Here is a 23,988-nt window from a genome sequence, read left to right as displayed (position 1 = left end):
CAATTTCTCAACTATGGATGCCTATATATATATATATATATATATGGATTTATATAATGGATCTCAGTGAATTTATATAATATTCAAAAGGTGTCTATCAATTATGCATGCACTCTACTGTAATGATAAAGATAGTGGTATATAAAAGACACCAACAATGCTTTAATGCATAGTAATCATGCTTAATAAAGCACTACATAATGTATGTGATCTGTACTTCGGATTAAATAAATTAGGGTATGTCTACACTACATCGCTAATTCAAACTAACTTAGTTCGAATTAGTTAATTCGAACTAAGCTAATTCGAACTAACGCGTCTAGAACTAAAAACTAGTTTGAATTAGCGTTTTGCTAATTCGAACTAGCATGTCCACATTAAGTGGACCCTGAACCGGGCTTAAGGATGGCCGGAAGCAGTGCCGGCAGGGCATCAGAGGAGGACTTAGAGCGTGGAGATGCTGTCTCAGGCTAGCCGAGGGCTGTGCTTAAAGGGTCCCGACCCTCACCCCGGACAGACAGTTCTCATGGGTGCCCCGTTTGCAAAGCAGTCCTGGCTTGGAGTGCCCTAAGTGCCTACACTGGGCACATCACAGAACTCGGCCATCAGCACGGCTGCATTTGCCGCAGGCTGCCATCTGGGGAGAGGGGCAATTGGGGGGCTGCAGGAGAGGTTCCACCCCCAGAAGCCCGCAGAGCCAGCCCAGTCCTCCCCATCGGGGGCTTGTGACCCATTCCTCCCTCACCTCCTTCCACTTACCCTTCCCTAGCCCCCCTTCCTGATGTACAAAATAAAGAGAACATGTCTTCCAAAATGGAATCTGTCTTTATTGAACAAAACTGGGGAAGACTGGGAAAAGGATGTGGGAGAGGGGAAGAGAGAGGCTGGGAGAGGGGAGGGCAACTAAAATGATCAGGGGTTGGGAACAGGTCCCATATGAAGAGAGGCTAAAGAGACTGGGACTTTTCAGCTTAGAAAAGAGGAGACAGAGGGGGGACAGGATAGAGGCCTCTAAAAGCAGGAGTTGGGTGGAGACGGTGCATACAGAAAAGTTCTTCATTAGTTCCCATAAAGAAGGACTAGAGGACACCAAAGGAAAGGAATGGGTAGCAGGCTTCAAACTAGTAACAGAAAGTTGTTCTTCACAAAGCAAAGAGTCAACCTGTGGAACTCCTTGCTGCAGGAGGCTGTGAAGGCTAGAACTGGAACAGAGTTTAAAGGGAAGTGAGATCAAGTCATGGAGGTTGGGTCCATGGAGTGCTATTAGCCAGGGGATAGGAGTGGTGTCCCTGCCCAAGGTTTGTGGAAGGCTGGAGAGGGATGGCACGAGACAAATGGCTTGGTCACTGTCTTCGGTCCATCCCCTCCAGGGTCCCTAGGGTTGGCCGCTGTCGGCAGACAGGCTACTGGGCTAGATGGACCTTTGGTCTGACCCAGGACGGCCGTTGTAAGCTCAGGGCTCAGGGTCGGGGGTCTCAGTGGACCCCCTTGATTCTCTTGCACACCTGCTCCTGGGTGGCCAGGCTGGCAGCTTTCCTGTGCCTAGTGCGGAGATCGTGGACAAGGTCCACGATCTCCACACTAGCCCAGGCAGGTGCCCGCCTCTTGTGGTCCCGGGCAAGCTCCCGGGAGCCGCCAGCCTGGTCCCGGGAAGAGGGGGAGGGCTGGGGGGCATCGGGTGGGTGGCTCGATCTGTGCCAGGTGCAGGGTCTGCTGGCTGGGTGCTGGCAGGCTTGCACCTGGCACGGGCACCGTAGCCAGCCCGTGCCCCTTTAAGGGGTCCGGGGCCGGGAGGGAGGCATAGAGTTTCCCTGGTGTTGGCCAGAGTGGCCACCAGGGAAACCTGGGGAGGGCTAGCCTCCCACTAGTTCGAATTAGGGGGCTACACACCCCTTAATTTGAACTAGCTAGTTCGAACTAGGCTTAATCCTTTTGGAATGAGGATTACCTAGTTCGAACTAAGCGCTCCGTTAGTTCGAATTAAATTCGAACTAATGGAGCGCTAGTGTAGCGCCTATGAAAGTTAGTTCGAACTAACGTCCGTTAGTTCCAACTAACTTTGTAGTATAGACATACCCTAAGACAGCAGTTGATGTCATGCAGTACATGAACTTATGCCCCCAAAGTTTAATATATTAGCATATAGAATAAAGGACACATCAAGGACAAATAGTATGTAATGAATCTATATGACCTTTAGTACAATCTTTGGTCTTTGGCTACTAAATTTTCATGAATTTGCAAACACTCTATATTTTGCCATATCTTCCTATGCACTATTTGCTGTGAACTTACACCATAAGCTCAGCGAGCTTTTCTACAAAGCATGATGAATGCCTGCTGTATCATGCAACAGATACAGTAACAATTGTGTAATTTTGTACCAATTACTTACAGAAGTACCCGGAGATCCAGGTCTCCCTCTTTCACCTGATGGACCTCTTGGACCCTAAAGAAAAAAGTATTATTAATTTGGGAGATGAACTTGCAAAGACACCATGTAACAAACAACAAGAAGAAAAACTATTTTGCTTAGAAATGTTTCAGTGGGACTCTCTGCATGGGTAAGTAGTATGCAACATATGTGTGAAGAGTGGTAGAATCAAACTCTTAGAGAATAAAGTCAGAAGGCAGCTTAAGATAGTCGGAAATACTAAGCAGAAAAAGTATCAATTATAGTAACTTGTAATTAAATGATAGTAAACAATTACCATTGCCCCGGGTGTTCCATTTTCCCCAGGAAGACCATTTTCACCCTGTGATATAAAGAGAGTATCAGATTTTGATTAGTGCATTAGTGGCCTTTGAACTGCTAAACACCTGTTAGGTACTGAATGTCTTGGACTCCTACTTAAGCCAATGGGGACTGAGAAATATTAAGAATTTCAGACACAAAATATTAAAACAGAAAGACTTGGGCCAGATCTATTATTGTGTTCAGTTTTACATGGCTGTCATTTCATTAAAATCAACTGAGTTATTCTGGCATTAAAGAGGATAACACAGAGGTGAATTAGGTCTGAAGTGTATCACTACGGCATCTTTTTAAAGTAATAAAGTTGCACACAGTCTTCAGTCATGGGACTTTCCATCTTTTCTGTCAGTTACTGTTATAAAATCAGAAGAAATGTGCTGCAATTGCAAACAACAAACTTGCCAAGAGTAACTGATTACTTATAAGGACATGATCATCTAGGAATCAAAGAGTTTAAGTGGTTTAATAGAAGTAAATACACAACATACAGTTATACAATGGATTCAGAATAAAATTACATATTTTATAGAGACTTCAACAAAGTTACTTTACCTTTGGACCAGGAGCACCAGCATCACCTTTGGCACCATCTCGTCCATCGAAGCCCTAGGGAATACAAAAATAACATACATCTCATTTGCACTCTTGAAAACCTGATTAGCTTTGATCATTATTAAACTTCAAGTGCATCCTTTTTTTAATAACCTGAAAAGCTCATATCATATCTTACATTATATGGTCATGGCTTATATTTGTTCAAATAATGATACAATAGAAAATCAAAATAGCATTAACAAATCCTGTTTTAAGATATTACAGAAACATAATACTGTGTAAGATGATCAGTGCCTACTTAGGAAGAGATGGTGAACTCCTTATCACACTGGTGAGAGTTTAGTGCCATGAGCGGGCCTATTGATTTCAGCAGATCTGTTCATGAGGGTAACCGCTCAACAAGGTAAATATTGGGATCAAAATTTGGCTCTTAGCTAAGAATAAATTCCAGGTTATTTCTTTTTGTCGGGATTAGTGGTAATTCAATGGTGAAACAAACAGAGAAAAGTAGAGTTGGGACAAAGGGACACATTTTGAATTGAGATCAGAACTTTCCCAGAATGCAGGATGTTTATGGCCAGGAGCTTAGCTTCTCAAAAGGCCCATTACTGAGATAAGAGCCAATTGTGACATTCAGTTCTGCAAAGCAGATTGCTTGTGCCAATTGTATAATGAGTCAGAGAAATTCACCCCAAAATACTCTTACAACAATACTTACTCTGTGACCTTTCATTCCATTGAATCCAGGCATACCAGGGGGTCCTTTGAGGCCCTAAACATGTAAGCATAAAATAATATGTAAATTACAAACATAATGAAGCACATAATCTAATATACATTAAATAGCATAGTCAGTCTAGTGGTATAGTTAACAAAATGCAAAATCAATAACAAGTTTGTTTTTCATTCAAGAAGAGATCTGTCTTACCTGTGCCCCAGGTAATCCACGCTCACCAGGTCTGCCTGGTCTTCCAGATTCTCCCTGTGGATAGAATATATGGTTTTGCTCTGTTGCTGCTTCAGTTCATGGCAAAGAGCTAGCAATACAGGACTAAACAGACCTTGGACTAAGCTAGTGCAACTCTTATTGAAGTCAATAGGTAGAGGGGGTCACATCAGTTTATGCCAGAGTGAACATTTTCTCACAGCACACATTTGTCTTAACATTAGAAGCACTTCACAGCTCCTGATCCATTCTCATCAAATGTTTTGGTGAACATAGAGTAACTTCCAGCATTAGCCAGGCTAATCTTGGAGCAAATGGGAGCATCACAAAAGCATCATGATGTCTTTAATATTTACTAAACATGGAGAAACAGTCAAAGGCCCCAAAATTGTATTGACTGAATGTGACTCTCTGTACAATAGCCTATTGAGTTTTATGAGCCAGTATTTGGTCATTCATGACCATAGGACCCAAAGATTCAAATTGAATGTGGCTCAGAACAAGATATTAGCTACATATCAAAAGTAAGCTCCATCTTATATTTATCACTTGAGCCTATTTATGACTTGATCCAAAACCTATTAAACTTAATGGGAGTCTTCAATTGACTGCACTGGGCTTAATGAGTTCGGCACCAGGTGCCAAGTTGGTAAGATCTATAAATAAAATAGAGGTGACAAATATGAAACACTTCCTTCTAGGATCTAGAAAAACAACATAATTTATCTCATTAGCATTCTCAGAGGGAAATGATCAACCCCCAAACAAACACATATTTTTGGAACTATAATTGAAGGACAGATGCTCTGAACTGTTAACACACAAATGATAAAAGGATCTACAGTTCACAAGTAAAACTGGCGAATGCAAAGAAATTCAGAACAACTGTCAAGTCAGCAACTCAGCCCTGGCCTCACTTTTTTGTGATGTATAAGGAGCCTGAGATTATTACAATTCCTTTGGAACAGAGACATATCACATTGAGTCTTAAGAGAGCAAATTTTTGCATGAAAAATTCAGACTTTACTGGTGATAGCCTGAAAGAATTAACTAGAATGTTACTAATGGACAGTGCTTTAATAAAACTGTGCAGTAATTTTGATCCTCCCTCATCACATACTGTAATACTAAACTTACATCTTTTCCTGGGGGACCAGCTGGGCCTACTAATCCTGAAGGTCCGGGAGGTCCCTGAAACCAAAATACAGATGAATTTCCTTCCATCCTTTACAAACAAATATTGTATTAAAATTGAAATAGTCACACTGCTGAATACATAGGCTTGGTAAATACAGTGGGTAGTCATTTAGGGTTAAATCCACCTAGTATAGAGGTCTGGCCCAAGGCATGCTGCATCTCATGACTGTATTGGTCAAGGGGGCATTTGCACTAAACTGCACTCTTTGGACTGCACCTTTCCTTGGCTCCAAATTAGTCAGAAGGTTTAAAAGCAGGACTAGAGGGTCATAGTCCATAGAATTGTACTTAAAAGGCCGTACATTTGTAACTATGTTGATCCAGGAACCAGAAACTTGCTGCCCATGAGTTGGAACAGTAGCCAAGGAGGAAATGCATTGCAGCTACACAGGCAACCTAGAGATATTGGGGCATTTCCACTCTAAACCTTCAAATAGTTTAATGCTTAATATCTAATCTCACTGGAACTGGATTTCACTTTTGAGAATTAAAAATATTATTGGGCCAGATCCTTAAGTGTAAATATTTCCACGGGACTCAACACAGCGAGAGGGCCATTTACCAGTACCACCCTGTATGAAATCATTGTTTTCATACTTCTGTTCAATCCCACCTATGTGTTTGTCTTATCTAGTATTCAGCTGACGGGGTTTCAACTATTACATAAATGTTAAATCCATCTTAGATAAGTTCTTCCCATTATTATTTGTGATAGGCCTATGAAATGCAGTAACCAGTTAAAGGCCACATGTTGATTTGTATCTGAATGTGTGAATTAACAGATAAACCTCAGGTAAATAGGGGAGAGATTTCATCAGCAATGAAAAGGGGAATCTGCAATGGATTCAATTTTTCTGTTTCCAAAATTTTCTCTATTTTTATGAACAAAAACTATTTGCATGACATACTGCTCATCCCTAATGATTAATGCATCAAATAACTGAGTTTGGTCCATACTGAATATTTGCAGAAAAATTGTTTCTCTGTGGGTCTTCTTTTCACAAAGCCTGATCCAAAACCTATTGAAGTCAATAGAAGGATTCTCATTGGCTTCAATGGATTTGGATCAGAAACAAAGTGTTTTTTCTGCATGTATTTGTTATGGATTATTACCATTCTCCTGAGAAGTCTGATGTGACTTGTTTCTTTTTTAAAAAGATTGAACAAATAGAGTTGTACAGACTTTACTAATAAAGATGCACTATATTCCTTGTACCAATTTATTTTTTAAGGCATCAATCCTAACATCCTTCATCAGGCAGGGTGGTCATATACCTCTGGAAAGCCTGCAATAAGATGATTTTAAGTGTATAGTAATATAAAGTGATACTTACAGCAGGGCCAGGCTGTCCAGGCTCACCAGGGGAACCTTGATATCCATGAGAACCCTAACATGTAGAAGAAGACAGTTGAACAAACACTATTTTCCCCAAGAGGTTGCTACTTATTGCAATACTCTGACAATCATGATAAATAACTACCCACAACAATTGCTGAATAATCAGAGAGAAGAAAATATGATAAAAATTAATTAAAATAAGCCCCTGTGCAATATTGATTGAAACTACTTCATTACATAGAGATTTACATTAAAAAACCCAAAGCCCATAACATATTGCTATATATGCATTGGAATTTCCAGATTCATTTTGGAGGACTATTGTATTTATGTATGAATCAAAAGTCTGGGGATAATATGTAATGGTATGTCTACACTGCAATGCTATTTTGGGATTCCAGAGTATCCCAAAATAGCCATCCTGAGTATTCATAGCAAGCCTGTTATTTTGGGCTCACTATTCTAACGTCCTTGTAAACCTCATTCTACGAGGAGTACAGGACATTTTGGAATACCACTTTAGTTCAAAATTTGGCGCTGTGTAGATAGCACTAAATGACAAAAAAAGCAATTTTGAAATAGCATCGAAATAAGACACGCAATTTGCATAGCTCAAATTGTGTATCTTATTTCGAGCTACAGTGCTGTTTAGACACACCCTAAAATCAGAATTTAAGCATCTTTAAGGGTGATAGTCTATGTCAGCTTACATACCATATAATTCCACTCCTGTGGAAATGCATGGCATCTAAATAAGGGCAGAATCTGATATTGACTTATTTGCTCCCCAGGTAATAATACAGACCAATAAAAGAACACAATGTATTAATAAAATTCAAAACATCTAGATTTGTTGATTGAAAACATTCCCAAATTCAAGGAGAGAGAACAGAATGTATAGTGCAGAGGATAATAGATACATAACAAGAAGGAATGTTACTTACAGGTGGGCCTGGTTGACCAATGGGGCCAGGAGCACCAGGTGGGCCAGGAGCTCCCATACCGCCCTAAAGTGTTGATATAAAAATAGTCACTACATCAAAATGTATTTAAAACCCTCATTAGGATCAGAACCAGGGACTGGAATGACAGCAAAGACAGTTCAATATGGTTGCCTATTGCTGTAGAACAGAAGTCTGCAATTAAATATGGTAGAGAGTGTAGAAAATATCTTATCAATAATGAGAGAAATGTAACAAATAAACCTTAGTATCATAGAGAAACCCAGCACAAAGAGAATCACAAATACTAGGACTGGAAGGGACCTCGAGAGGTCATTGAGTCCAGTCCCCTGCCCTCATGGCAGGACCCAGCATTATCTAGACCATCCCTGATAGACATTTATCTAACCTATGCTTAAATATCTCCAGAGATGGAGACTCAACAACCACCCTAGGCAATTTATTCCAGTGTTAAACCACCCTGACAATTAGGAATTTTTTCCTAATGTCCAACCTAAACTTCCTTTACTGAAGTTTAAGCCCATTGCTTCTTGTTCTATCCTCAGAGGCCAGGAAGAACAAGTTTTCTCCCTCCTCCTTGTGACACCCTTTTAGATACCTGAAAACTCCTATCATGTCCCCTCTCAATCTTCTCTTTTGCAAACTAAACAAGCCCAATTCTTTCAGTCTTTTTTCATAGGTCATGTTCTCTAGACCTTTAATCATTCTTGTTGCTCTTCTCTGGACCCTCTCCAATTTCTCTGCCACTTCCAATTTTCCTGTTTCTGTTTCCCCCTCCTCACTGAGCAATGGGCTTACCCTGTCCTTGGTCTTCCTCTTGCTTCTAATATATATATATATATATATGATGGCTCAATCTACTGTATTTACAATCTCTCCAGGAGAGACTGGAGTCAAATTGGTTGGAGTCAAATTGGTGCAGGGTTTTGCAGTAGCAGACTGCAGTCATACAAGCTCTGACTGAACTGATTCAGAGGGGGGTTGTTTTGATTCTATCCCTTTACTCCCAGTTAATATTTGTTACCTCTAAACATTCAAACCCCAAAGGATATTGTTCTATTGCCTTTTGTCCAGCTAATATGAAAAATAGACACTTGCACTAAGGCAAATACCAAGGACATTTCATAAATCTGCTACCAGGAATATTTCTAGGGTAAAAGACCATCAACTTCTAAATGGACCCAAGCACCTCATCTCCTCAATACAAATGTATTCTGTGTTGAAGAGTTATGTCCAAGATTGTACCTAAATCCAGATCTCCAGTATGGTGGAGCCAAATGGTGGCAATAGACCTGGAGGTTACTTTATCTGCACCATTGTTGGATTTCTATAATTAATTTGAGAGTAAATTCAGCAAGTATTAGATGCTATTTTCTTCACTATATATGCTTAGTGTTACATGCACATGCACATGTATAAGAAATCTAAATGACTTTCATATAAATGCCAAAATATAGTGTAGCAACCACGTTTGCTGATCTGAAGGGTATGGACACAATGTGCATTGGCAACATAATCTTCATGCTATGAAAAGGTTTTTCCCCTGTATAACTCTTAGGACTTCTATTTGTTTCATTTTATATTTCTGGTACTTGGCAGGGTCTCACAAATATTAGAAAATGCATTGATTTTCTAAAGTGGTAGAACACTATACCATGCAATTCTATGATATCTGGACAAATCAAAGAACATAGTGGATGACATTCTGCTCATTTTTGGGAACTCAGTGAAGATATTCCAGATTTAAACTGGTGCAGGTGGCAGCAAAATGTGTCCCAGAAAATTGTATGATTTACTGTCATGTCAATAGTACATGTTAAATACTTATAAGTTAAGTAAGAACAAGGAGGGAAACATGAAGCAATATAACAATTGCTTCAAGGAAAAACTACAAGTTTTGCTTATGATTTGTTAGAGCTGCAGTCAGTTGTTTAAAATACAAAATGTCTTCAAGTAAGCTTTCATTGATCATTTCATTGTAGACTCAATACAGTAGATGTATCTGAGTTACAGCAGAAGTAATATATTCCACAACATAGGAAATATATTCTATATTATATAGCAGAGGAAATATGTTCCATGACTTACGAATATAGATAATATATTTCATAGAACAGTTAATATTACATAATTTACAACACAGGAAATATAGTTTACATCGATTTCGTTTCACTACTCTAGATTAATCCCATTAATTTATTTCATGCATTTGTCCAGATTTAATAAAGAAAATCACAGTAATAGCTGTGTCTCAGACAGAAAGTATACCAACTGGCATAGCAGCTTAGATCTATGTCAGGCTACTTTCTTGTATCATCATAGGTGTGATTAGTAGAACTAATTTAACATGAAAGGAAATTGGACTGATGATGTATCCATGTGTGGCTATAAACTGAACAAAACGTGTTATTTTTCAAAATACACGGTGAGGAAATGACATTTGTTTATTAGCATTGTCTCCAACCTGTGAATAAATGGAAATTGTTTAGTTGTAAAGTATGGTTGCTTGGGAGAAACAGCAAGAGAAGGGTTATTATGTAAAGGAAATGAAAGCCAAGGAGGAGAAATTAACATGTAAAGTTAAAAGATCAACAAACATGCAGTGCAAGAACACAATAACAACAGTGGAGAGATGTGGAGATAATGAAATACCAGTCATGGTTAGCCACCTGTAAAGAAAATGTATTTGACCTAAAGGTAAGTCCATTACTTTTTCCAAATGTTTGGATTAGGTATTTATCTGAATTAATTGCAAGAATTTAATCAAACAAAAATTAAATGCTGTTGAGATTCATAATATATCAGAGTAGCACATCTAGGCGTTTCTGTTTTTTAAATCATATCGGTTTATTTTATGATGCTATGTAAATTATTTGTGACAGGACACAATATAGCAAAAACACAACCTGTTTTATGCTATTCAGACAAGTTAAAATGAACTTATCCAAAGAACCATGTATAAGAAATCTAAATGTCTTTCATATAAATGCAAAAATATAGTGTAGCAACCACGTTTGCTGATCTGAAGGGTATCTCTGTTATCTCTATGGTTAGGGTAACTACTCATGTTAGGAAGCCAAGCAGCAAAATGTAGATGATATGACAAATTGTGAGTAAAAACTATAAGGACTGAAAATGAATGAATGAACTTATTAACAAATGAGAGAGGTAGAAACAAATGAAAGAAAACAAAACTGAGAAAATAATGAACTACAGTTTAACAAACAGAAGTTTGCCATTCATTCAACATGATAATCTGATGGAACACAGAGAAATAATATGTTTGTTTGGGGCTGTGTACATATGGAATGTGACACATAATCCTTTCATGTGGACTAAGAAATAATGATGAAATAATACTTCACAATGTACGGTATTCCATGGCTTTGTCAAGAGACATTCGTACCTATCAATGGAATATCACTATTGCAAGGACACTCCATGTTAGCTGTGATGAATGACCTTACAAACCTAGGGCATCTAGAGAAAATTAAGCAGATTTTTTTAGATAACCTTTAAGGAAGAAGTAACGCATGCATGTGTGTCTTCCATCCAAAGTATGTAAAAAATTAGAAAATTTGTGCCAGGCCTAGTCAGCATATTTAGAATCCTCTGTCTGAAGAGCTGTGTGTAACAAAGAATGTATGGGATGCTTTGGCTACTTCAGGGATGGCAGGAAGACAATGAAAGGATTATATTGATTTGCCATAGAAAAATATTTGAACTGTGACAAACTGGGATAGAGGATTTTTTGTGAGCATCAGTGGTCTTGAATTCTGTCAGAAAGAAGAAGGGAGAGGAAGAAATGAAGGGAGAGAGAAAATTATTTAGGAGTGTGTGACAAGGCGTTTGCCATACAGTGGCCCTACAAGGATAAAAATCATTCTAGGAAGGTTGATGATAGGCAGCCACTCAGATAATTAGAGCACAGCTGACCCTGATAAAAAGGAAGCCGCTGTTCAGGGAGGGGGAGTCCGTTGTAAGGAATCTGAGGGGGAAGGCTGGCTTCTTAGAGGACTGCACATCTAACACTAGGAATGGCCTTGATAGATCAGGCAGTCTCTACGTCCAGGGAGTAGAGAGCTTGGGGAGGGAACCAAAGGTGCTGTGGCTGTGAGAAAGTGACCCAGGGAAGCAGGTGTTGTTAGAGTTGAGAGTAGCGAGTAGAGAGACAGTGAGATGCTGCTGCTAAAGTATCCCTGGGTTGGGGCCCAGGGCAGTGGGCTGGGCTGGGCTCCTCTCCCCTCCCCACTTCACCCCCTACATTCGCCAGAGGTGAGGGTGGCCAGGATACATTGTAGTTTTCTTCCGGAGTGAGAGGGCAGACTGAGGACTGCAGTGGGCCTCTAAGATGAGTGAGAAGACAGTGAGTTGCTGGACCCCCAGGACGAGGGAGTCCCAATGGCACTGGAGCTCAGGCTGAGGGATATGCCCCAAAGTGGATACCATGAACTGGGAACAATGTGGGTCTGGACAGGGAGTGGCATAGAAATGATGATGGCAGGACACAGGTAGCAGAGGGTGTTGATAGAGTTAATTCCCAGCATGGTTGGCAGGAGGTGCTGAGGTGGTTGGTTGAATCCTGTGACAGGGTGGAAGACAGAAAAGCAGTTGGTAGAAGAAGAATAAAAGATAGAGATTGAAAGAGGCAGGGAGCAAAGGTGAAAAGAGCTGAAAGTAAGGAAAGAGATATTGTGTGTGTGAGCATCAGTTGGAAGGAAGAAAGAATGAAGATGCAGAAATAGGACAGCGATGAAGAGACACGTTATTTATTTATTTAAAATATTTTTTACCCTGCCTCTCTCTTTAAAATATTCGAGGCGGCTTACAAGATTTTTAAAACACAATATAAATATATATTAAAAATTAAAATACGAGACCCCAGGGGGACATAAAACCAGATAAGACATCTAGAGAGGAAGGACACGCATGTGCATACACATGCGTGTGTGCGCACACACATACACACGCGTGCATACTCAAACACCAATAAAAGCACAAGTAAAAGGGTGGCTTTAAGCCAATGTTGGCACCAGGCAAATATCCCGGGGGAGAGAATTCCACAGCCTAGGAGCAAAAGCTGACAAGGCCATGCTCTGCATGAATATTAATTTTATCTCCACAAAAGGAGGAAAATGGAGCAGAGCCTCCCCAGCTGACCTCAATCCCCAGGCAGGTTCATATGGGAGAAGATGGTCCTTCAGCTACTCCAGATCCAATCTGTTTAGGGCTTTTAGGTCATAACCAAAACCTTAAATCGTGCTCAAAACATACCGAAAGCCAGTGCAGCTGCTGGAGCACAGGTATAAAGTGCTCCATATATCGAGTGTTAGTTAAAACTCAAGCAGCCATCTTCTGGACCAGTTGAAGTTTCTGAATGCTCTGCAGAGGCAGCCCCACAGAAAGTGCATTGCAATAATCCAACTGGGATGTAACAAGAGCATGGAACACTGTGGCCAAATCATGCTAATTCAGGAAGGGTCTCAACTAGCGAATCAGCCAAAGCTGCCCAAAAGCATTCCTGGCCACAGAAGAAATTTGATTCTTAAATGTTAAAAAAGGGTCCAGGAGGAATCCCAAGCTGCATATCTGTTCTTTCAGGGGGGTGTAATCCCATCTAGAACAGGTACCATGACACATTCCCAAAGAGATGGCTCCCTGATCCACAAGACCTCGTTAGTATAGAATGAAACAACAGGTGCAGGGAGTCAACCTAGAATGATATTTCCAGTATAAACGCTATCAGTAATTTGATAAACACTCATATTTGTTCAATGGGAAAGGTATAAATATCCAAGATACACTCTACAAAAGGAAAAAAGTGCTCTTAAAAAAGGAAAAAAGAAAAGATTGCTTTCTTACAGAAATTGGATACGGTTGTGATATGCCACCAGCCTTGGAATCATAGGCTTCATACTGAGGAGAATAATTCGGTATCTGGGAGATCAAAGTGAGAAACTCCATTATAAATGACATCAGGCAACACATACACTTCATATGGCATGCTGTAAGAGAAACTGCTCATTTAGGGAAGCTGTTTAGCAATGTTCTAAAACATACAATTCTGTACATGTTTCAAAAGTTATCTCAAATGAAAGCTTAAATAGCATTAGTTTTTGCACCCAGCCTGTTGGTCAGAATAACTATAACTGGCTGTACAGCTGATCCTATACTGTAATATAGATCTGCCTGATGTGAGTAAACTAACTGCCCTTCTTTATCCTCTCTGCTCTTATCCTCAGATGAGTTATCAGGTAACATCTTACCAGGAACATGGGTCACTCCTTTTGAGTTTCTTCCTGGGTTTTCTCCTGGAACCAATAGGTCCCATGCATTCAACTTGCTGCATATTAGTGTTTAGCTGTTACTAATCCACACATTTCAGAGTAATATGAACTGGAAAATATCCTTGTCCTTTCTTTCATCTCTTCGAACACCACACAATTGTAAAATGAAAGGTTTTCACACACCTCAAAACCAGGAATTGGTAATTCTCATAAAATGGGTCATAAATATGACAACTGGTGTAACCCACACAGTCAGGGCATGTAGTCCACAATACCATGTAGTGGCACTTAGACCACTTACAGTGAGAGATGAGAATTACTGAGCTTTACAGCCTAAGCTGCTAGCCAGCTGGCTCTATAGTGCCAGCTGTAGCAGCTCCTACCCTAAGCTCTAAAGATGCCATGCTCAGTCCCACCTGCAGGCGGTTACACTGGTATATTGCTATTCTCCGTCCCTCTGGTTCCGTTTTAAGCATATAATGCTACACCACTCAAATATATTCATCAGTTTTGAGCCAGGGAAATAATATTAACATGTTTGGGACACACTAACATTGACATGAGTGGAAATTCTGAAGAAGCAGAAGGCTAGAACATGGCCCATAGGCTCTGGGTTAACGTAAATACCCTGGATTCAACATTACATTCAGCTTTCCAGAAACCTCTTAATGCAACTTCTGAAGATATTTAGTAAAATGGCTTGATTAACTCAGAATGAATGCAGAGTAAATATTTTTACTTGTGATCAAAAGGAAAAGTTTGCAAGAGGTGGGTGCATCCAGTAATTGACAATCCAGCACAGCCCAGACCCAGATCGTGCATTTGGATCAGTGCAACTGATATTTTTAATGTGAGCACAAGAGTCAACTCTTATGGATCTATTTACTAGATGACTGGATGACAAATCCTACCTATATTGTTAACTTATATGTGGACATTTCAGCACTGAAGGTAGCATTTTTTAATAGACTGTAATGTCATAGTGAGTCTACACTGCACTTGTAGCTTCAAATTGCATACCTTATTTCAAAATTTGGTACTGTCTACACAACACTCATTTTGAAATAAATCGCTATTCCAAAACATCCCTTACTGCTTGCAGAATAAGGTTTACAGAGACATCGGCCTGTTATATTTCAAAATAATGGGTGTGCTCAAAAGATGCAAAATAGCTATTTTGGGATATCAGAGGTATCCCGAAATAGCACTACAGTTTAGCGGTAGCCATAGTGTCTACTAAAATTGATAAAATTGATGCATGTCTCAGAAATTCTGACTTATCAAAGCAGTTCCTTTAAAAGCTAATTAAAGCTAAGGTGCCTTCTCTGATCTTTGGTTTGCCTGAAAAGGAGTAACGTGTACGGAGTTGCCTTCGAAAAGCTGGGCAGGCAATTCAAAGGCTACTATTGTTATATAACACAGTTTTGAATATTTTACTACTAATAAAACTAATATATAGCAATCTTTGTAAATCTGGATATGCCAAATTTCATGAAAAGATTGAATATAACCTTTCTATATTTTTTTTTACTTTACTTCAACTTCTGCAACAAAATTGGCTGTGCAAACCTTTTAGATAAATCCTTCTATGATACAATATGAACAAACCATTTCTGCTATGTCAGAAAATAGTACTGTAGGTGAAAAACACGACAATAATGTGGGTAAATTAATAAACTCTGTGAAATAGCTCTCTTTGGAGGCTTTATTCAATTATCATGCTAATCATATCTGGCTAATCATATCTGGTAGAGCTGATTGTAACTAAAGACTACATTTTAGGGGACAGGCTTCTAAGCTCACTTGTTTTAGTTACACTTCCATACTACTTCATGAACAAAAGCAGTGAACGAGGGTGGTGATTTTGAAAGACACAAATGGCAGTCAGGGGTTCAAATCCTCATCCGTATTTATATTATTTAGGAACTATTGTTATTTTAAGGAAAGATCTTATAATGTTCTCCAAGTGAGGGTCAGCAAATAGTTGAAGTGGAACAGTACTGAGGTTCAGAGTGCCGCTATATGGATCCTGGTTCGCCCTCCTTCCCAATCCCAAGTTAAATAATCAAATCCTGGGATGAAATTACTAAAGACAATAGAAGTTTTGCTATTGGCTGCACTGGGGCCAGAATTTCACCTCTAGAGTGAGTCTTTCTGAGTAGCAGATTGCTTTTCAGGCTGTGCCAGTTGCATTATGTTGGCTGGTGTTTTGAGGGTGGGAGGAAGCATCAAGATTTTTCCACTCCCATCCCCACCATCTGTACAGCCTATCTATGTCTGAGTAGAAGTATCAGCCTACCCAGAGCTATCCTTCCTGCTGTTCAGTGACCCATGATACAGGGAGGGTGCACAGTTTAATAAGTATATTTCCCTACCTGTGTGGACATGTAAGGACATGTTCAGTGTGTGAAAATTTCACCCTCAATGAGTATACACAACACTTTCAGAGTTAGATGGAATAATTATGACTTACTCCTTCAGAAGAGGGACAGGACTGACAGATCCCTGGCAGGCCAGGAGAGCCAGGACTGCCTGGTTGTCCAGGGGGACCAGGTGAACCATTTCTGCCAGGAGGCCCCTATGAAGTTCAAAATAAACAATAGTTAACAATGGTATTTGTCATTCAATGTGTTACTCTCTGGCACACTATGGACCAAATCATGCCCTTGCTGAAGTTAACAGGTGTAAAGTCTGGATGGGTACATGAATAGATACTTCACAATGTAAAAGTGATTTTTTCTATGACATTTAAACAAATTCAATTCAAATTAGTAGGAAGAGAAGATGAAGTACTAAAATACATACAAGGATAAAAATCGTTGTCTGTCAAACCTGACTGTATGTCACTTTGGTGTGTGCATGCTTCTAATATTCAAAATTAGATCGACAGCTCAGTATAAAAAGTAACACAGTTATTAAGGTACAGATGAATTCTTCCTACGGTGCAGAAACTTTTTCAAAAAGATTGCAAATGTATATACAGAAATCCACTGAATCTAATGGGATTATCCTGATTTTACATTATCAGCAGATTTTGAACAACAGAGTCCAATAAACATTAAGCCCAATCCTGCATTATGAAGACATCAAAGTGAGTTGAGGTTCCTCGCCAGCTTGCCTGTGACATTCAGCACTTGGCAGGACTAGGCCCTTTTGTAATTTTAATTTTTTTTTTAAGAATCTGATAGTACTTACAGGATCGCCTTTGGGACCTTGGCTGGTAAGTCCATTGGAATTAGAAGTGGGCTAGAATAACGAAACAAAAAATCACTAAGGAATCAAACCAAAAGTAGCAATAAAGTTCAGCATATTTGACAAGAAGGAAGAAATGTTTAAACAACAGTGGAATTATGGCAGTATTGTGCTAAATTGAGCATTTACAAATCAACTACCAAATAAAAACACTGAGTTGCACTGCCATGAAGCATTCCCAGTGGTCATTCTTGACACAAGAGCTTTGGGTGAAATACTGACCTATTGAAGTCAATAATATATTGACTGCAGCAGGGCCAGGATTTCATCCTGTGTGCTTTCACTGTGAGATGCAGAGGGAATACAATTCTTATTTCTTTTCCAATCCATTAAATTAAAAATATTAATGACTGAGGCAAATCTTTTGAGTCTCATTTCTCTTTAAAAAGTTACTTATTTGATTTTCAACACATAATTATCAATGACCCTCAATATCCTCCAATGGTGATTAAAGATTGTAGACTAGGTCTCTCTGGTAGTACTACTGCTAATTGTATTATGGATGTTGAGATAAATCTTAGACATTACGAGAGAAATTTCATTATGCCTCAACTTGACCCACAGTAGTCTGGTTCCCATTCTTCTGGCTAGACTTATGCATAGCACAGAAAGAGGGCTAATGGGATCTGCCAATATAGATCCCTGATGGTCTGAAGCAATGGAGCTAATCAAATAGGGTACAAACTTAGGAGCGTTACCGCAAAACTGCAAGTTTCCACTATTGGAGCCTAGAAAGAACTCATGGTAAGAAAATGGAAAGATGTGCAATTGCTGGAGCCAGGCATTCTTTAGACTTTTTAAGAGGGCCCAAGTTTAGAGGCAGTTTGAAATCTCATGATAAAGTTCAATGACATTTTTGCATTAGACATTTTCTTTCCTCACCCTTGAGCAAACCCACTTATTTTCATTGAGTTACATGAGTTGTGACCAAAGACACAATATGTCCCTAGATATTAAAATATTTTAATCTCCCTAATTTAATCTAAACTCACTAATCTATAATGATCATCCAAATGTTATGTATAATGAACCCTCAATAATTCATTTTACTAACATAAGGGCAGGTTGCTTTAATTCCTACTCAGGAAACACTTGATTGCATTCAGCAAGAATTTTTTTTGAGACAGAAACTGTGTAGGTTATAATATTATCTTCTAAGTATGAATTATTGATAAATTGAATAGGTAAGCCCTGATTCACCTCTCATTTGCACCAGTAAATCAGTGACAGCAGCTCTAAAGAAAATGAGAAAGCTGTACAATGGTATAAAATTGGCATGTGACGCAAATTAGGCATATAATATTTATATGGTGCTTTAAACAGGCTTGGCTTAGTTAGCTTGAAAATGTAGGCTGTGTTTGATTTCATGCATGTAAACTGCACGTTATGTCAGAAATGAATTTTTGGAAAACATCTGTGCTCTCAAAAGAATCTGAAGTCCTGTTTGATTTGAGTAAACACTAATGATAAAGAAATGGACCTGAATCACTGCTATGCATCTGATTACCACCACATGCTCTGAAGATTTCAGTCTGGATCGAAATCTGCACCTGAACTTTATATCTGGCAAGTGTTGAAGCTGAATTCTGGATCCCAGCAACACTGAGCTTTGGGACAGTTACAGCCCAAAGTCTGTGATTTTGAGCTATGATTTATGAGTACTGACTGCTCATTGCTTTTTTGAGCAGAATCTCCTACATTTATAAAATTAAACAAAATATTCTCATGAAAAAAGCCTTTCTTATGAGGTAACTGAGATGTCTTGCTTTCATCAGATGAATATATGGAAAGAACATATATTTCCACGGTAGTTTATCATTATTTCTGGTTCTAATCCTCTGCTAAATCAGGAAGTACAAAAATATAAGAAAATGAAAAGTAACAGGGAGAAAGGATTTTTTTTTGAACTTCATTAAAAGGTTGGTTAAATTTTAACAAAGGTTCAGCTTAGTTCTGATTTCATTCAAAGTAGCTTGCTACCTCCCCCTTAACACTTATCAGATATGAAAGGCTTTTAAATTGAATCAAGAGTAGTTAACAAACAATTGTATGGATGGACAAATGATTTGGGGAAATGTGGATCAAGGACAATTTGTGTTTACAAAGAAACCGTTCACACTTACTTTGACAGTAGGTGCTGTCTGTGGACAAATAGGGCAACATTCTCCAAACGGAATCTCTGGGTTGGGACACTCTAAATCCTCACCATCACAGATGATGTCATCACAGAGCACAGCCCCTGAGTCACATACACAGATTTGGCATGGCTCTGGTTTCCAAACATCCCTGTCAGCGTACATTTGCCCAAGATGTGTACATCCTAAAACTGGAAAAGAAATGAAAAAAATTGAAGATATGTAGCACTCATCAGCCCAATGCTCAGTAAAAAAAAATTAAAATGAGATGTTAAAAATGAAACTGAAAACTGAAGGCTTTATTTCAAACATGTCTCATTGATGACAAGGGACAAAATTCTCATCTTCGGCCACCATAAAATTCTGCTTGGGAACTGTAATGTCTGAACTGGATATCTAGGTGATAGTCCCACTGGTATCAGAGGAAGCTCTCTGGAGCCAATCCAAAGACACCTGAAATCATTCAGAGTCTATTGATTTCAGTAGACATTGGATCAGGTCCCACAGGCAGAACTGTGTAAACTGCTATAGAAGTCCACAGTACCATTGATAGGAGAATGTATCCAATGTGTTAAGCTAGTCACTGTAAGGCCTGCATGTACAGATGCATACACAAAGATTTACAGTAAAAAGAAAAAAAAAAACAAGTCTTCATGCATGATAAAAATTACACAGACTGGTTTAACTCACTTGGTTCAGGATAGTTTTTAAAATGAATATCCATGTCTACTGCAGCAAATAAGTGAAAATTTATTTAGTTCCAGGAAAATTTGCATATGGAAAAGTATTCACTGAATAATTTCAAATAAGGTGTAATTTCAACACAACAAGCAATTTGCTCCTAAATATTTCACAGATACAAAAATAAATTAACTATCCATCTTGGAATCCCTATTTTCAATAACATTTTTCCATACTAACTTATCCCTCCAATTTTCATAAATCCAAACTAACCCCACATTACCATTTTAAATTTTCATCTATAAAATAAGATGTGTGTGTACATATAACTTTGCTAGAGTTCACTCCCTTGTTCTTCCTTACTTCTGTCCTGATCTCTCATTTCTGTCAGCCATGAAGTTCCTCTCCTCTTGCTTCCATCTTGTCGGCTCTAATACCCAAAGGAGTGAGTACACTGTTTTTCAGGTACACAATGTCACTTACAGGCTGTGCTGCTAACTTCACAGGATGGGGTGTATAGGTGGGAACCAAAATCTTCTGGGCTTGTTGAATGGGGAGCTATCACCTGAATCCTGCCTTATGTGCCTGGCAAATTTTTCAGTCAGAGCATTAGTGGTGCTCCTGTGCCCAGTAGAAGAGCACTGCCTTGTGGTTGAGTAGGAGCTCCTAGGGTGTGTCTAGACTACATGCCTCCTTCGACGGAGGCATGTAGATTAGCCAGATCGGAAGAGGGAAATGAAGCCGCGATTAAAATAATCGCGGCTTCATTTAAATTTAAATGGCTGCCCCGATCTGCCGATCAGCTGTTTGTCGGCAGATCGGGGGAGTCTGGACGCGATGCGCCGACAAAGAAGCCTTTCTTCATCGGCACAGGTAAACCTGGTTTCACGAGGCTTACCTGTGCCGATGAAGAAAGGCTTCTTTGTCGGCGCATCGCGTCCAGACTCCCCCGATCTGCCGACAAACAGCTGATCGGCAGATCGGGGCAGCCATTTAAATTTAAATGAAGCCGCGATTATTTTAATCGCGGCTTCATTTCCCTCTTCCGATCTGGCTAATCTACATGCCTCCGTCGAAGGAGGCATGTAGTGTAGACACACCCCTAGTCTCTTTGGCTATGTCTAGACTACATGGCTCTGTCAACGGAGCCATGTAAAATAGTTTATTTGGCACAGTCAAAGAAGCGGGGATTTAAATAATGCCCACTTCATTAAAATAAAAATGGCCGCCACACTGTGCCGACGTTCAGCTGATCCGACGCAGTCTAGATTTGCTGTGGTTGACAAGGGAAGCCTTTGTCGACCTCTCCGTATGCCTCATGAAATGTAGCAAGCATGTCCTACCACTGCTTGTGGGACAAGTCCATTTTTCAAGTCAATTATTCTCAACAGCTGTTACAAAATAGGGCCTTGTCTCAAAACACTATTTTTCATAATTATTAAAACACGGCTTTCATTTGTTCCAACATAAAATTAAATTGCATCCATGAAAATGAAAGAAATTCCAATTGTCTTATAAAATGACCGACATTGCTACATGGCAATAAATACACCTGATTTCACTAAACAGTCTTGTAGCACTGCCATTCTTTTATTTTACAGTAGATGGCATAATTTAACAGAAAGAAGAAGAAAATACACTGACATCTGGCTAGAAGGACTTTAATACTTGAGTCTAACATTCTGAATTTCATTAAACCAGTTAAGAAATAAGCTGAAAGACCTGCAGAACAAATCTTTGAGGCTTTTGGCAGAATGAAAGCATTAAATAGGTTTTCCAGGGGAAAATTACATCTGGGTTGATTTAGCCTGTTCAAGACACCCCCTCGATACTCAGATGTAGATCTGTGTGTCAGCATGTTATGACATAATGCATCACCCATATACATAAAGACTAAAAGACAGCTCCAGATACTCTGGAAAGCTGAACTGTATTAAAACATTTACAAGTGATGCACACAAATAATAGGGATATAAAAAAGGCTGACTCATTTAGTTCTAAGCTTGTGGCTAAAATAAGTATTTGCCTTAACCAGATATTCTTGCTGGCTCCTACTTGTCCATATAAGACTAAGATTTTATTAAGTATTGGGAATGAATAGCCAGTATCAAACATGATCTCAGTTTTCAAAGCACTAGTTGTAACAGCTTTAAACATCTTGTGTTCTTTGAGAATGACTGTGATGGCTTGCCAGCAATTGTGTAAATAAATAATAAGTCATTGAACATCTGCAAGACACTTTACAAAATATAAATGGTTTTCTGCTTGAAAATGTATGTACCTTTAGAGTTTTTGTACAATATTTCCTATATGTTTGGATCTTAACAATTTCTATACTTTGCAGTAGGTAGGATTTCTCCCAGAACTGAAACCAAACAACATGTTTTCCTGTCTCATGCATTGGTTCTGAGTTGGAGTCCAAAATTCCTATTGGCTAACCAGTTTAGCAGTAGGGTTCAGGCAGAACAGACAGTGTTGACAGGAAATATTTCATGTGTCTCTGAAAGACTCAATGTGGATGATATATGGATGTGTTCGGACAACCGCACTGGGAAAGTATAACATGGACATCCCATTGTGAAAGGAGAGCTGTGACATGGGATGTAATCCTGATTTCACTGAGGGGAATGGGGAATTCTGCTATTGAATTCAACAGCCTCAGAACTGGCCTGCCATATTGTTATTTTTGGCTTTATGTGTGTTCAGACACCATGATCATTAGCTAACCACATGTTAACCTGCAGACCTGGGTTGTCGGCAGGGGGGATTGAACTGGAAATCTTCAGGGCTAAAGCCATGAGCCTCTATCACATGAGCTAAAAGCTGACTAGCACTTAGCTAAGACTTTAGAGCAGACTCACTATCTCTTGTCAGTGCCTCTGGGTTACACACACACACATATATATATATATATATGAAAGAGGGGAAAAATCTACATTTAGTCTTCAAAAGCATGGACTTCCTCCTCTTTGGATAAGTGAAATCTACAGTAACTGCATTACTAGTGGGGTTTTCTACTTGTTTTCAAGTAGATAAGTTAGTAGAGGGTGAGTAAATCTGGAAAAACTGAGCAGGTGTGATTCCATCCATCTTCAATGCAAAAAACACAGCATGTTCTAAACATGGGTTATCTGATCTATGCTTTAGGCAATTTGGCATAGGCACCTGCTCTGTGGGTGCTCTGGGGCCTGAGCATCCATGCAGAAAAAGTAGCAGGTTTTCAGCACCCACCAGCAGCCAAGTGCCCCTCACTTCTCCCAGTTCCTTTTGCTCACCAGCATCCCTGCTGATCAATTCTACCCTGTCCTTCCCAGTAGCACCCATGCACCACAAACAGCTATTTTGTGATGTGCAAAAGGCTCAAGGAGTGAGAGGGAGGAGTGGGGAAGGGTTGTGTTCAGGGAGAAGATGGAAGGAGGCTGAGAAGAAACTGAATGAGGTCCAGGTGGGGGTGGAAGAGAGGGAGAAAAAGGTTGGGCGGGGTACAGATGGGGGCAGAGACTTGGGGGAAGGGATGGAGTGAGGACAGGCCCTGTAGCAAAGCAGGGGGAGGGGCTGAGCTCTCTCCAACTAGAGGGGAAGTCAGCACCTACTCAACTTGGTTTTAAAGGACCACAATTACCCAGCATCTCGGATTAACAGGTAAAGTTCAACCCCAGGTTCCCCTATACTCTTTAACACAAGCGCTGACCTGAGTGAAAAGCTGAGTCGCTGTATAACCGCAGCTGTTTTAATCTGAGTTATTTAAGGAGGATCAGCAAACCCCAGATACGGGGACACATTTTTTTTTTTTTTGGTAGTGAACACATACCTGTGGAGGCCAATCACCTATGTACACAAAGCCATTACCTTACATAAGGGATTTCAATGGGGGTGGGG

At 39.6% G+C, this 23,988-nt stretch overlaps 1 protein-coding gene across 1 annotated transcript in view; it reads right to left on the bottom strand.

The window, feature by feature from the left end:
- The window catches only part of COL3A1 (collagen type III alpha 1 chain), a 74,418-nt gene that overhangs the window by 34,640 nt on the left and 15,790 nt on the right, over window positions 1-23,988 (bottom strand). Inside the window, exons 2-13 of the mRNA XM_075933792.2 lie at window positions 19,417-19,619; window positions 17,237-17,287; window positions 16,515-16,619; window positions 13,617-13,691; window positions 7,737-7,799; window positions 6,788-6,841; window positions 5,394-5,447; window positions 4,239-4,292; window positions 4,029-4,082; window positions 3,308-3,361; window positions 2,712-2,756; window positions 2,396-2,449 (exon numbers count right to left, since the gene is read on the bottom strand). Coding sequence (XP_075789907.2) covers window positions 2,396-2,449; window positions 2,712-2,756; window positions 3,308-3,361; window positions 4,029-4,082; window positions 4,239-4,292; window positions 5,394-5,447; window positions 6,788-6,841; window positions 7,737-7,799; window positions 13,617-13,691; window positions 16,515-16,619; window positions 17,237-17,287; window positions 19,417-19,619 — 866 coding nt within the window. The remainder of the gene's footprint in view (window positions 1-2,395; window positions 2,450-2,711; window positions 2,757-3,307; window positions 3,362-4,028; window positions 4,083-4,238; window positions 4,293-5,393; window positions 5,448-6,787; window positions 6,842-7,736; window positions 7,800-13,616; window positions 13,692-16,514; window positions 16,620-17,236; window positions 17,288-19,416; window positions 19,620-23,988) is intronic.

The sequence above is a fragment of the Pelodiscus sinensis genome, chromosome 7, assembly GCF_052426305.1.
Source record: "Pelodiscus sinensis isolate ZL-2025 chromosome 7, ASM5242630v1, whole genome shotgun sequence".
NCBI lineage: Eukaryota > Metazoa > Chordata > Testudines > Trionychidae > Pelodiscus > Pelodiscus sinensis.
The sequence above is the reverse complement of the archived record's forward strand: the minus strand, read 5'-3'. Positions and strand labels throughout refer to the sequence as shown.